At 40.8% G+C, this 13,447-nt stretch overlaps 1 protein-coding gene across 1 annotated transcript in view; it reads right to left on the bottom strand.

Annotated features, from left to right (window-relative positions):
• Window positions 1–13,447, bottom strand: part of PLA2R1 (phospholipase A2 receptor 1) — a 58,428-nt gene that overhangs the window by 13,640 nt on the left and 31,341 nt on the right. The window contains exons 13-21 of the mRNA XM_060280151.2: window positions 12,542–12,687; window positions 11,688–11,772; window positions 10,016–10,148; window positions 9,233–9,268; window positions 8,390–8,547; window positions 7,546–7,610; window positions 6,675–6,778; window positions 3,643–3,785; window positions 12–129 (exon numbers count right to left, since the gene is read on the bottom strand). Coding sequence (XP_060136134.2) covers window positions 12–129; window positions 3,643–3,785; window positions 6,675–6,778; window positions 7,546–7,610; window positions 8,390–8,547; window positions 9,233–9,268; window positions 10,016–10,148; window positions 11,688–11,772; window positions 12,542–12,687 — 988 coding nt within the window. The remainder of the gene's footprint in view (window positions 1–11; window positions 130–3,642; window positions 3,786–6,674; window positions 6,779–7,545; window positions 7,611–8,389; window positions 8,548–9,232; window positions 9,269–10,015; window positions 10,149–11,687; window positions 11,773–12,541; window positions 12,688–13,447) is intronic.

Raw genomic sequence — 13,447 nt, 5'->3', positions numbered from 1 at the left:
CACTATTATACCTTGTTGAACTTCATTTTCAATTGATGCAAGTGATCCATCATAGTGACTGCAGAATGCTTGTGCAGAATTCCAGCTCTTCAGGAGGCCTGGGTCCTTTGGAATCTGTACCAGATAGCACTGCTCAAAAAAGGAAATAGTTATTTAAATGGAGCAGTAACTCTTAATGGAGGGGAAGGGTATATTTTGACCTACTTTCTCACCTAGACCTTACTCTCTAGGGCAACCCATACATAATAATATCCAACAACTCAGTGCTGTGGAAATAGTGGGTAGAAAGAGGAATCGCACGGCTCCAAACACAGAACAGCACATTTTAAACCTTGGATACCTTCCAGGAGGCGTTTAAGGTCCCCTCTGCCCTTGGTAGGAACTTGGCAATTTCCGCAACACAGTAGAAAGGGAAAAATTGGATCAGAAGCACTAAGTGCAGGGATACACCAGACCCTATTACTCATGGCACGTTCCTTGGCACTCTGCAGAAAACTTAACAAATGCTTCTGTTCCTTAGTATGTAATGCACTAAGCCCAGCCGTGAACTCAACCAGACAAAACTGGAACAAATAACTGGAGACTTGCACAATGGACAAAAAGCTTTGTGCAGCATTAAGGCAGCCACCTGCAATATTAGACTGAGACTAATTCAACAACAACCACAACAAAAACACTGCATCGAGCCTACTGGACACCAGCATGCTTTCAATGCCTGGGCATTTTGCCCACAGACAAATGCTTCTCTGGCAGCCAAACGAAAAATTCTCCATCACTGGAAATCCTGAGTCACACCAGGCGTGGATGGTTGGATGCAGGATATTTTTTTTTTTTTTTTAGCAGCTCAGGAGAAAATCTTGTTTCGCAAACAACATAAAAACCCATTCTTTCAAGAGATTTGGAGTGACTTCCTGCAGCTCTTCACCAAGTAGCTCACATCTTGCCACGAAAAGTGGGAGGCTTAGCGTAGAAACAGCAGCCTTACCAATCTGCCATCTGCTTCACGGATAACGCAACAAAAGGTTGTTGCATATTGATTTTGATCTTTATTTAATTCACTGCCCATTTAATTCACATTTAATCACAACATGATTGAAGAGATTAAGGAGTAAAATGGAGGGTGGGGAGGGAAAGACCAAACGGCGCTGTTGGAAAAGTGTGGAAACTCTAATAAACTGTCCATGAACCCCCACCCCCAAAAGAAAACTTGCACCATTAAAGGCAAAGACAGATTTAACATCGCATGTGTTTTGGCCCTGAATAACCCATATAGGATTTAAGTTGCATGGCCTAGACAAGAGGAAGTTTGGAAAGAATGAAGAAATTAAGTTGAAGAAAGAAAGGAAAATGAACAGGAGTGGCTGACTTGGGGGGGGGGGGCAGAGGCCACCCTTCCAAATGTGGTGCTGTTCCACTTACCAGGATGGGGCAAGATTTAGGGCTAAGCAGGCACACTGGCAGGCGACCCACAATGCTGACCACTTCTGAAAACAAGTACATACTCTTGAGCATGTTACGGTGGGGGAGGAAATACAAAAGAAACCTCAGATTAGGAAAATAGATGAATAAGGAAGAATTAAGTGTACTTGGAAACAGAAAGCCACAAGGGAGAGAAAGTGACAGGGGGAAAAAGGTGAAGCGATGAGCAACAATGACTAGTGAGGCAGCTTGCCAAGGGAAACTGCTGACAGTGACTGTGTGAAGATTAGGTCAAGACAAAGCAGAATTAAAGTGTGTGTCTGTGTGGAAATTCCCACTACTACTTTTGGGTGTTGGGAGGAAGTGTTAGAGGCAGGAGAAATCTCAGCCAAAAAAACCCACCCAAGTGCGCAGTTGCAGCCTGAATGGTTGCTCCAGGTATGAGCTGCTGATTTTCCATGGTTCTATCTGAGGTAACTCACCAAGGGCACATAAGAACAGCCTTTCTGGATCAGGCCAAAGGTCAATCTAGTCCAGCATTCTGTTCTCACAATGGCCAGACAGATGCTCTTTGGGAAGCCCATAAGCAGAACCTGAGTTTAACAGTGATTCTATAGCTGGGTTTACAGCACCCTTCCATTTTGGAAATGCATGTCTTTTTGCTATGGAGGCTGCTCAGATTCAGAGGCACAGTGTAAATCCAATTTCCAGGTTTTGCTGAATTAACTACCGTATTTTTTGCTGCCCTGCGCCTCTCCCAATCGTGGCTCCTATCCCTGCTCTTGCGAGCGGGCCTTCACTGTGTCTTACGGAGCGAAAAATACCTAACCATAGAAGACATTTCAGAAGATGTATATGGGTGTTTATAGAGGTGGGGTGTGTTTAGAGTGGAGGCTATGAGTATTATTATCAGTGCCAGATTTATGTATAGGCAAAGCAGGCTGAAGCCTAGGGCCTCTAAAACTAGGGAGCCTCGCCAGCTGTCCCGCTCCGCAGTGGGCAGTCTCCCTCTCCCAAAATTGCAAACCCAATACTTTATGTGAGGGCAGGACAACTCAGGCCTCTAGATCTAGGGGGCCTCGCCAGCCTGCCCGCTCCCCAGTGCCACAGTCCCCTCTCTCCCAAAATTGTAAACCCAAGACTTCATGCAAGGGCAGGGCAACTCAGGCCCAGCAACTATTAGACTCAGGGCTAGCCAGTGAGGCCCAATTTGAAGCAGTGGGGCGCAACTTGAATTTTTTCATTCTGGAGTCCCACTTTTTAGAAAGCATAGCTGGGCAGGCCGTAGGCCAGGTCGTCCTCTTATATACCTGCTGGGATTGACAAGGCATCTGACCTCACCTGAATCTCATAGCTCTCCTGTAGCTGCCTCTGATTAGTTATCATTTAACTCTTGGGGGAAATAATTAGCATCACACGACATGTGCATGGAAGTCACCGAGCCAATTAACCAACTAGAAGGATTACTATGAATAGCACCAGTTTTCCTATAACTGGACAGCCTCCAGGTCCGCATCCTGCCATGCGTTCTACAGAAGGCTGCCTCCAAAGACGCTCCCGTCCGTCCCTCCTCCCGGCTCGCCACAAAGCAAGCGGGGCAGGCTTGGTAGCCTTGGTTGGGAGAGGTGCTGCGCTGCTCCTCTCCCAACGGTGGCTACCAAGCCTGCTCTTGTGAGCAGGCCTTCACTCCATAAGACACACAGGCATTTCCCCTTCCTTTTTAGAAGGGAAAAAGTGTGTCTTATGGAGCGAAAAATACGGGGAGTTAGTTTCGCCCTACTATGTTGACAGGGATGCCTGCCACCTTCAGGAAGGTGGTCATTATTAGCTATAGCTGCAACGTATGATATCAAGGCCTGCCAGTTGTTTCATGTGCTCTCAACATTTGTCTTCCTTCTGACAAAATTGTTAGATTTTCCAATAAATCAGTAGTCACCAATCTTTAGCGACAAACTGTAGAAACCGTACTTCTATTGGCTGCAAAAGAATGCTTATTTCAAGCCTAATTTCAATGGGGAAGGGGTGGGAGAACCTGTGGGTATCAGAGAAAGCACGTGGGCTTCTGCAGCTGACAAGTTGGTGAACTGCTATAAATCAATGGGAATAAATTATATATGAAAAACGTTCCCCTTGAACTCTAGCAGCATCCAAATGTCCATTTATTTTTAAAGGTGTATGTTAATATGCTCTGGTTTTTGTTTGTTCAAACAATCAAGAAAGTACCTTGAATGCAAAATAAAGCCATCCTTTCGGGCACACTCCTTGATTAGGCTGCTCATTTGGTATTTCTCTCTCAATAGTCCATATCTTTTTACGTTTGCAGATACAAGGTAGAGAATTGGTACAGCTTGCAAATCCCCACAACCCTAGGATAAAAGAAAAATCAGAATACTTATTAAATCAGAATACTTATTAAAACTAAACTTACTATGTAAATACAAATATAAAAACTATGAATTTGTTTTTCATGCATACTTATATACGTTATGATTTATGGGCAATGGTTATTGAGACTTATGTCCCTTCCAGAAAAACACTTATTAAATCCCAACTTATTTAATCAAACTACCGTATATTGCCATAAACAGCTGCTGATGCAACACTAAAAACACATAAATAATACTTAAGGTAGGTACTTCTGTTTTTGTTGAAAACTCAGTGTAAGAAACACAGCAGGCTTGACTTTGTTCCAGAATCTTCTTTCTTGCAGTTGGTAATTACAAGGACAAAAAAATGTAACATATCCATGTGTGAATCCTGGATTTTCACAAACGAAGCAACTTTGCTCTAAGCTCAATAATGTGGGAGCAAAAACTGAAAAAAGGCCATTTCACAGTGCTCAAATCTTTCTCCAATATTAGGGCTTGTGGTTCTTTTTCAGGGTATTGTGTGGATCTACAACAATCATTGCTGGGATGAAAGAAGCTGTAGAAATTGGAGTTCTTGGTGAAGTCCAGAAATAAACAGTAAATTGCAAGAACTTGGGCCAGAAGGAAGATGAATTTCAAGTGAATCTTCAAAAGGTTTTATTTATGTAATGAAGAATTCAAATAGGAATCAATTCCAGTATAATAGTCAAATAACCATTAAATACCAAATAACCATTAAAACATTGCTGACGAAGAATTGTTGAAACAGGGCCTTGTCCTGGGATTTTTTCACTGGAATTTATTTTTATTTGCCTATTATACTGGAATTGATTCCTATTTGAATTCTTCATTACATAAATAAAACCTTTTGAAGATTCACTTGAAATTCATCTTCCTCCTGGCCCGAGTTCTTGCAATTTACTGTTTATTTCGGGATGAAAGAAGCTGCCATATGTTTTGTGGGGTTGTTTCCTGAGCTCCCCAAGATCAGACTGTAATCTTTCTATTGTTGAAATAGTGATTTATTGTAGCAATAGTGTAACGCCATAGGTAAAACTGTAGAAGGGCAATTTGGTGGCCATGGTAGAAGGAAGCACTTGGAACACGCCATGTATTCTTAAGGCTGTGATCCTATGTGCATTTTCTTGAGCCTTGGAGCCAGGGCAGTCTCGAGCAGGGCGGGTGCCCTGGCGCTGAGGGGTGGGGATTGCTCCGGTGCCCCCGCCCTTGCAGGGCGCAGTATGGTTTCTGCGCGGCTTTGCCGCGCAGCGCCCTGGTTACCGGCCCGGCGCTCTGGTGCACCGCGCCACCGGGGCTCTACCTAGAGCCGGCCCTGCTTAGAGCTCATCCACACTTCTGCTTGTACCGTGCCTACACAGCATGGGTCCAAGTGGTTTTCTCCTTGCCCCTCTCCTTTCCGAGGGAAATGAACAAATAGATAGGAACAAATGGCAATCCAGGGAAAACCCAAATTGCTGTTTGTTCTGATTGAGCAGTAAGGAGCAGTTTCCACCAGGGAAATGAAGTGATACACAAGAGCAAGTGTTGATAAGTCCTACTGAGCACAGAAAGAGGCACTGTGGCAGCACTTACTATTATTCACATAAGTACCATGCTAAGTAACTTTTGCTAATAGGGTATTTCATCTGTTAGCAACATGCCAATGTTTTGCTTGCTTGCTCAGTTAAATTGGGCTGCAGAGCAACTGATTCCGTACAGGAAAAGATAAAAGAACAGGTATACAAAGAGAAAAGGAAGAAACAAAACAAAAGCATATGGCTCCTCGAGGATTTGCAGTCTGGATGACAAACACAGCACCTGTGGCCAGAAACATATCCTCAACACATTATGCATTTTTGGTTATGAAATGCATATGCATAATTTATCATGAAGGAAAAACCTGGCAGAAATGATATAAATATCTACTGTGTTATCGGAGAATATATTGGGCTGGATCCAACCTAAATTAGACTGCATTCCTATCCCCTTGCAATCAGTTATGTAACAGAAATAGCTTCCTAAATATTTCATTTGCAGGAAACAGGAGGCAAGTCCTAGTGTTTTCAATGAGACTTGCTTCAAAATAATGTGTTTTAGGATTTGTTTTGGGATACCAGTGATCAAAAGATAATACACACCCCATTTTTCTTCACAAGTTACTTTGAAATGAATGTTGTATAAAAGAGGAAGAACACCTTAGTTCTTTTTTTCTCTAACTGCATATGACTCAGTTTGGTTTTGCAGCTTAGCCTTGAACTCCCAACCCAGCTTAAGTCATGTGTAGTTGCACATGACTGGTTACACTAAAACGTAGATGAGAATTCACACCTAGTATAAAGTAATACACAACATCAGAATTTGCATATGCACTCAATTTATGTGTTATTGAACAGTTGGTATGCATACAGAAGCCTGCTTCCATGAGCAAATCTCCTCCAGCGCAATCTCATTTCAACGACTCACTGATGACTAGAAGCCCAAAAGTCATGCTGTCAACATTTAAAGGCCAAGCATGGGGCATACCAACCCCTATGCCTGGGACATGAGAAACAGCAATACGTTGTTCAAATTATCGTCACCAGCTTTAACAAGAGGAGATATTTTGGAACAGAATGAAAGCTACTTCAAAGAAAAGTTTCATTCACGAAATACAATCAATCAATCCCCTTTATTGACATAGGAAAAAGTGCATCGTATACTTGAACACAACACAGCATCAGCGACTCAAGTGATAGGCCACAGGTTCTGATTTTGCTCTAAATGCAAGCTAGCCATTTGGAGTGGTGGGATTCTGCCAGCATGAGGAAAGTTACAGAAGACAGATTGGACATGAAATGTAGGCGGAGACAGAATTTTATAGCAGTGAGCCACTATAAATATATGTACCTGTTTGGGAAGAAATAAAACCACATTTCTCTCCATCTGCATTCATAGGTCTTTCTTCACCTCCTTCCCAGTTTTGGTATAATAATGGTGAGCCATCTGCCCATCTGTGTAGACATTTTAAGTATTTAGTTCTTTCACTGCAAATGACTGTCAAAAAACCCCTTTATTCTAAACTTAGGGCATGGGCAGTCTGAAGGCAAGTTGGAGCAATCTTGAGAAGCTAAGCATATCTGGGTCTTGCCAGTACTGGATGGGAAACCACCCTGGAATTCCATTGAAGAAAGGGGAGAAATGACTGGAAAATATAATGCATTTCCTAGAACAATGACTTTGAATTCATTGATTCAATTAGTGGATTAAGACGTAATTAAATATATCTATATCTATATCTATATCTATATCTATATCTATATCTATATGTCCATGACTGAAATGATTATTCAATACAAGTGTAAAAATAAGGGACAGGACCAGAGGAATCCAACTCTAACAGTCAAAGAAGCTGCAATGCTTGAAGATAATGGATTACCAGCATATTCTACAGTACCAATATTCCCCCCCCCCAAAAAATCTTTAACAAATATCTAAGCTAAATTCAAAATAAAACAGATGACGGAAAAAGAATCCTTTCACCAGAAGCCAAGTATAAGAAGACAGAAATAATTTGTTTAGGTATTATTATTATTATTATTATTATTATTATTATTATTATTATTATTATTATTCCCTCCCATGAAAAAACCGTATTACACTTATATTTATAATACAGAATATATTATTGTAAGGGAAATGTCTGGGTGTCCAGATCTCTCTCCCTTGGTGTCAAATCTAAACGTATTTTGTAAGATTGGACATAATAATTCAGTCTTACCGAAATCCTTCAGTAGCTATTTCTGAATGCAATGCAATCCACCAATCATTATTCATTTTTGATACCTGTAAATATATATATATATTTAACATTTTTTTTCAAATGTTAGATTCAGACATCCCCAAACTGCGGTCCTCCAGATGTTTTGGCCTACAACTCCCATGATCCCTAGCTAACAGGACCAATGGTCAGGGATGATGGGAATTGTAGTCCAAAACATCTGGAGGGCCGAAGTTTGGGGATGCCTGTGTTAGATGAATTTCTTGCTTGCTGGTAAACAGATTTATCCAACTCCATCTTGCATTATTTATGTTATACCAGTCCATTAAAATGAAAATATGGGAAACATTAAAATGAGCGACAGAAATCATACTGCCATCCTATGGACTCCTGTCCCACAGGTAAATACACAGTCGCCTCTGGCTGGACTTCACCGTCCAGGGACCCTTTACCTTTTACCTTTACATAGTGGTAGTAAAGAACCTTTGGCCTGTGGGCCAAGTTAGGCTTGTCAGTCTTCCTATTTGATGCAGCCCAGCCACACCCACCTACCCAGCCATTTGTAAACTCAAGAGAAGATACACAACAGCAGCACCTACACCATTAACTTGCCTCAGTCTCTGGAGAGGAAAGAAACTGCATTTCACTAATTTGGAGTTACTGTATATTTACGTTTGTCACGATTATGTAGAGATGGTTACTATAAGAGTTAAACTATAAACGTCTTTCAAATATTTTAAAGTGTTTAATCCCCAGGGATTTGTTTATTTTTTGTAATGCAGAGGAGGCAGGGATAAATGCTGTTCCCTGAAAATGTAGAGAAATGACTTGTTATAAGTGTTACCTTTTTTATTCTGTTGTGGATAAATTCCTGTTCGTTGGAAGAATGTATTGTTGCTATATTACCACGGAGCCAGCCACAAACAAACTGAAAAGTGGGCCAGTCTGAGGCGCTGTCATAAAAAAGGTACTCTGCTCCTTGATAATAAAACCACGATCGCTCTAAAAAAATCAAGTTAAATATTATCTATTTGAATATGTACATGAGGTAATTTTAGAGTTAATTCAGTTTTATTGCTGTGGAGCTGATGTTCCACAAAAGGACCACAATCCTTCTAGATCAGAACTTGCAGCATGTATGGATAAAGATGCACCCCTAGTGGTAAGATGTTGCTAAAACTGTTTCATTTGGGAGATTCTGCTGCAAGTACATTTTCAGGATTATCTAACATACAAGACTTGTTTTTGTTTTGTTTTTTGAAGACATTCTGGTAATCCAAGTAAAATTTAAGTTATTACAACTGACTGTTTTTATTCATGTCTTTAAGGAAACACAGAGAAAACTTTTTTAAAAATTATGTTCATTAATATGTATACAGTTACAGGTAGGTAGCCGTGTTGGTCTGACGCAGTCAAAATAAAAATAAAAAATCCTTCCAGTAGCACCTTAGAGACCAACTAAGTTTGTCATAGGTATGAGCTTTCGTGTGCATGCACACTTCTGTTTCAGTGTATCCGAAGAAGTGTGCATGCACACGAAAGCTCATACCTATGACAAACCTAGTTGGTCTCTAAGGTGCTACTAGAAGGATTTTTTATTTTTAATATGTATACAGTATCTCATAAAATGATACTGTTGCAGCATGTGTGAAATAAAACAAACAAACCCTTCCCCCCCACCTCATACCATGTATATACCACTGCGGAATCCTTGGTTTCACACCTGTAACAGAAACAATGAACAATTTGTGCCAACCATGCAATGGGATTTCACAGAAATTATTTAACCAATCCTCCCTTTCTTAAGTATCTTTTGCTAGGATTTCATTTCCAAATTCTCATCAACACTGAAAACTTCCAAACTAATGATCAATACTGTACAAGCGAGCTAAATATACTGCCTTGTAATCTTCAAATCCTGGTAACTGTGATTATATTCTGCTGGTTGGTTCTTCGAGTGACTGTCTTAGGTCAAGGTTAATGTAAAGGGGAAAAGGTAAAGGACCCCTGGATGGTTAAGTCCAGTCAAAGACAGTTATGGGTTATGAGCAGCACTAATCTTGCTGCTAGGTTGGCAGAAGCTGGGACACAGCAACGGGAGCTCACCCCGTCATCCAGATTCGAACTGCTGACCTTCTGATCGGCAAGCCCAAGAGGTTCAGCGCCACCTGCATCCCTTAGCTCATCTAGCCCAGTATTCTCTACTCTTACAAGCAGCATCTCTCCAGGATTACCTTGCCACCTCACCCTTTTCTATCTAGAAATTCTGGGGACTGAACCCAGGTCCTTCTGCCATCAGGAATTGGCGAGGCAGGTCTGTTCACCTGCGTTCCTAGTGTCACACCAGGGGAGCAGCTCAAATGTATTCTACATGCAAGGTATGTGCTCTACTGAGCCACCATCCCTCTTCTTTATAAAATAGTCATAGCCACATATAATGAAATATAATTATTAAGCTAGGTTTTTTTACCTTTCGGTATTTTGCATATCCATTCACGCTCAGAACTGCAGTGTAGCGGCAAGACTGTTCCATTAACTGTATATGCAGCACAGCTCCTCACATTATCTTCAATGTAATTGTTTTCTAAAAAGGCAGATGCAACCTGCCACAGAACAGTGCATTAAACTGAGTTATGATACACAGATAAAGATGGATACAATTAGTAAGGAAAATACTTTTGGGCAGGTTATGCTCCTTCTATTTAATGTATGGACTGTATTTGTTTATGGTCACCCTAAAGGACACTTCTCAAAGTGCATTGTACACTTAGCAACAGGCACATGGATTGTGTCAGATAAGATGAGCATGTGTGTATAATAGCACTATCTTTAAACTACATGGAAGCAGCAAGCAGGTAGAGATGAGTTTCCCACCTGTGTGATCCCTAAATATGAACAGCAACAAAAACTGGGGGTGGGTGGGTTGTAATTCATTGCTGGTATACAGTGCAAGGGGTCCACAACTTTTTTGGGCCCAGGAAAACATTTGGACAAGTAGAAAACAATTGTGGTATAACTAAATATCCCTTTAAAAGAAGAAAAATTGGGAGGGAGTACTGAAGATGCTCAGAAACAAACCCCAGAACAGGAAAACAAAACACAAACTCCTTAAAAAGGCAGCCATCTCAACCAAATACCAAATCTCTCTCTCTCTCTTTAAAAAACAAACAAACCAGAGAGACAGGTATGTACCCAAGATGCTGAAGCATTTATGTCCCCAATGATACACCATGACCCTTACGTTTATTATTTTATAGTAGTCCAGTCATCTTAGTGGCCCTACTATAGTTTCCCCCCTATCACTTTCATTCTGATTCTGCCGTTTTAATTTCCCTTTGATTACATTATTTAAAATATCTTTCCTTAAGATATGATGCATCAAGGCAAGGGCTTGTCAATGTTTAAAGTGTACTAAAAGATATAGGGTGCACTTGCGTGTAACGCTAAGTTTAAATGCATGAACATGCTGGCTCCCCTGGAACAGAATAGTTGCTTTGCTTTCTGCCGATCCTTTAAGCTTGGCAGGGCATGACAGTTAGCCAAGGTTTGCCCTACCATTACAGTTTGTGGTGAGGAGGCAGTTTAATCACAATCTCATGTTTGGATGACACAGTTAAGCTAAACCCTGGCTTAGCTGCCATTCTGAGCTAAAAGGACCAGGGAGGGGCAAAGTGAGTGTGAGCTCCTCTCTGGGAATCAGCAAATTTGTATGGACCATGTAAACTGTGGCTTGACTTACTGTGATGTGTGACCCAGACCACAGATTGAATCTTGTTTTGAATGGTCAGGAAGTTTATCATTGGTGAAGCAGACAGATGTGCAGGAAAAACAAGTCATATCTAATGGTAATTTTGACTTGGTGGAAAACCTTTCCTCTCATGCAACTCAGGCCATCCAATTTTCACTGATCTCACCTATCTTCTATAGCTTTTCTTCGATTATGTTCCATTGGATAGTAGAACCTTTAGAACAGGGGTTTTTAGAGGTTGAATTGGTAGGACGGGTTAATGAAAATTGGTTTCCCTGCTTTGCATGAGCAGGAATGCTTTTTCATACAGCAAAGCCACCACTGGAAACGATCTAATTTGTTTTCTACTTTTTAAAGCCTATTTCAATGTAATGAGGGGAAAAAAAATATTTACAGGCGTTCCATCCGACCATTCCCAGGATCCTCCAGCTAATGGGTTCCTTTTGTTGAGTCCAATCCAGAACTGTCTTTCTTCATCACTATGATTAAAAAACAAACAAACCCCAGAAGACAGATGAACACTGTTAGCCACTATTGTACCCTTGCACGCGTCAGAATAGGATGTGTGCATGGAGCTGAGGAAAATTGACCGAATTGTTTGATTCACTCCTGAGTTTTCTGAAAGGGTGACCCAATTCCTGACCTTTTGAAAACAGGAAGCAAACAGCATGCTACAAGTGCATAGAGAAGCCTTAATTGGTTTTAAGGAAAATAAGTTGCAATTTTTATTAGAGGAGCTGTGAGTAGAGAAAGGTGGTGCTTAACACATTCGCTTCCAGATATTTTTTACTATAAATCAGGAGTGGGAAATTTTGGCCCTCCAAATGTTGTTGGACTAGTTTCCATCAGCCTTAGGCCATGCTAGTTGAGGCAGATAGGAGTTGTAGTTCAGTAACATCTATCTGGAGGGCCAAAGGTTTCCCCATCTTTGCTCTACATATTACACCCAATCAGCTTTTCTTGGCACTATTTGTGGGCTGAAGTCCATTTTCTCAGATGCATGAGGTATCATCCTCACTCAGTGTGGCAAAAAGACCACAAAATGCAGACGGTAAAGTCTTCCGGGTGAACGTTATTTTCTACAACTTACACACACTGTATGATTACAGCAGAAATATTCTAGTCTATTCTTAGATTAAACTGCAAGTTCAAAAGATCTATATCTGAAAAGAAATCGAGGGAACAAACACTCATCTGATTTCCCCTCTCTTCTGCAGAAGTCTCTTTGATAGTAAATGGAAGACTTACACATGAAACATGGTGTTCAAAAGTTTGCTCAAGAAATCCTCTTCAAAGGCATGTGTAAAACTAGCCAGATGTGCTCCAAAATCTTGACACAATGCTTCAGCTTCATCCCAAGCCCTTTTCATCAGTACTTTTTCACTGTGAAATACCTGTGCAATAAAACAAATACCCCCCCCCAATAGTTTAATTTGCACATTGTCAAAATACTATGGAGGGAAGAGAATATACAACATATACTAAAAAAAAACCTACAAGCCTGTTCTAGAATAAATAATTTTTTCTCCTTTTGTTATCTATAAACATATCACTCCATGCCTTCCAATATTCCACAACTGAAAAAAGGCACATGTGTATAAAATCTCCTGTCAAGTGTCACTGCCTGAGCTTGCCCCAACTATTATATGTGGCTAAAGGGTCTACTTTGCTTGCTGCATGTTGTATTCATTTGCCCACTCAGCAATACAGTGGTGCCTCGACTTACGAATTTAATCTGTTCCGAAGGCACCTTCGTAGGTTGAAAAATTCATAAGTCGAAAAGGGCCATTGGAAACGCGATTTCCCATAGGAATGCATTGGAAATGGAAAAATTCGTAAGTCGGAAAAACCCTATCTAAAACCGCTGTGGTTTCCGTTCAGGTGTCGAGAAATTTGTAAGCGTGCGGCCATTTGCCCCATTTGTAAGTCGAAAAATTCGGTTGTTGAGTCGTTCGTAAGTCGAGGTACCACTGTAGTTTTGTTTAAAAGCTTAGGTGTTACTTGTTCTTTTTCGTAAAAGATACAATATTTTAAAAAACCCAAACTGCCTGGCAATATGCTATCAAACTTCAAATATATATGCAGCTTATGCAGCATGTGTAACAATAGGCTCTCCACTGCATGGTGCTTTAGCATTTATACCCCATGTACTGT

Source organism: Zootoca vivipara, chromosome 1, assembly GCF_965207765.1.
Source record: "Zootoca vivipara chromosome 1, rZooViv2.hap1.1, whole genome shotgun sequence".
NCBI lineage: Eukaryota > Metazoa > Chordata > Lepidosauria > Squamata > Lacertidae > Zootoca > Zootoca vivipara.
This window is presented reverse-complemented; position numbering and strand designations above follow the sequence as displayed.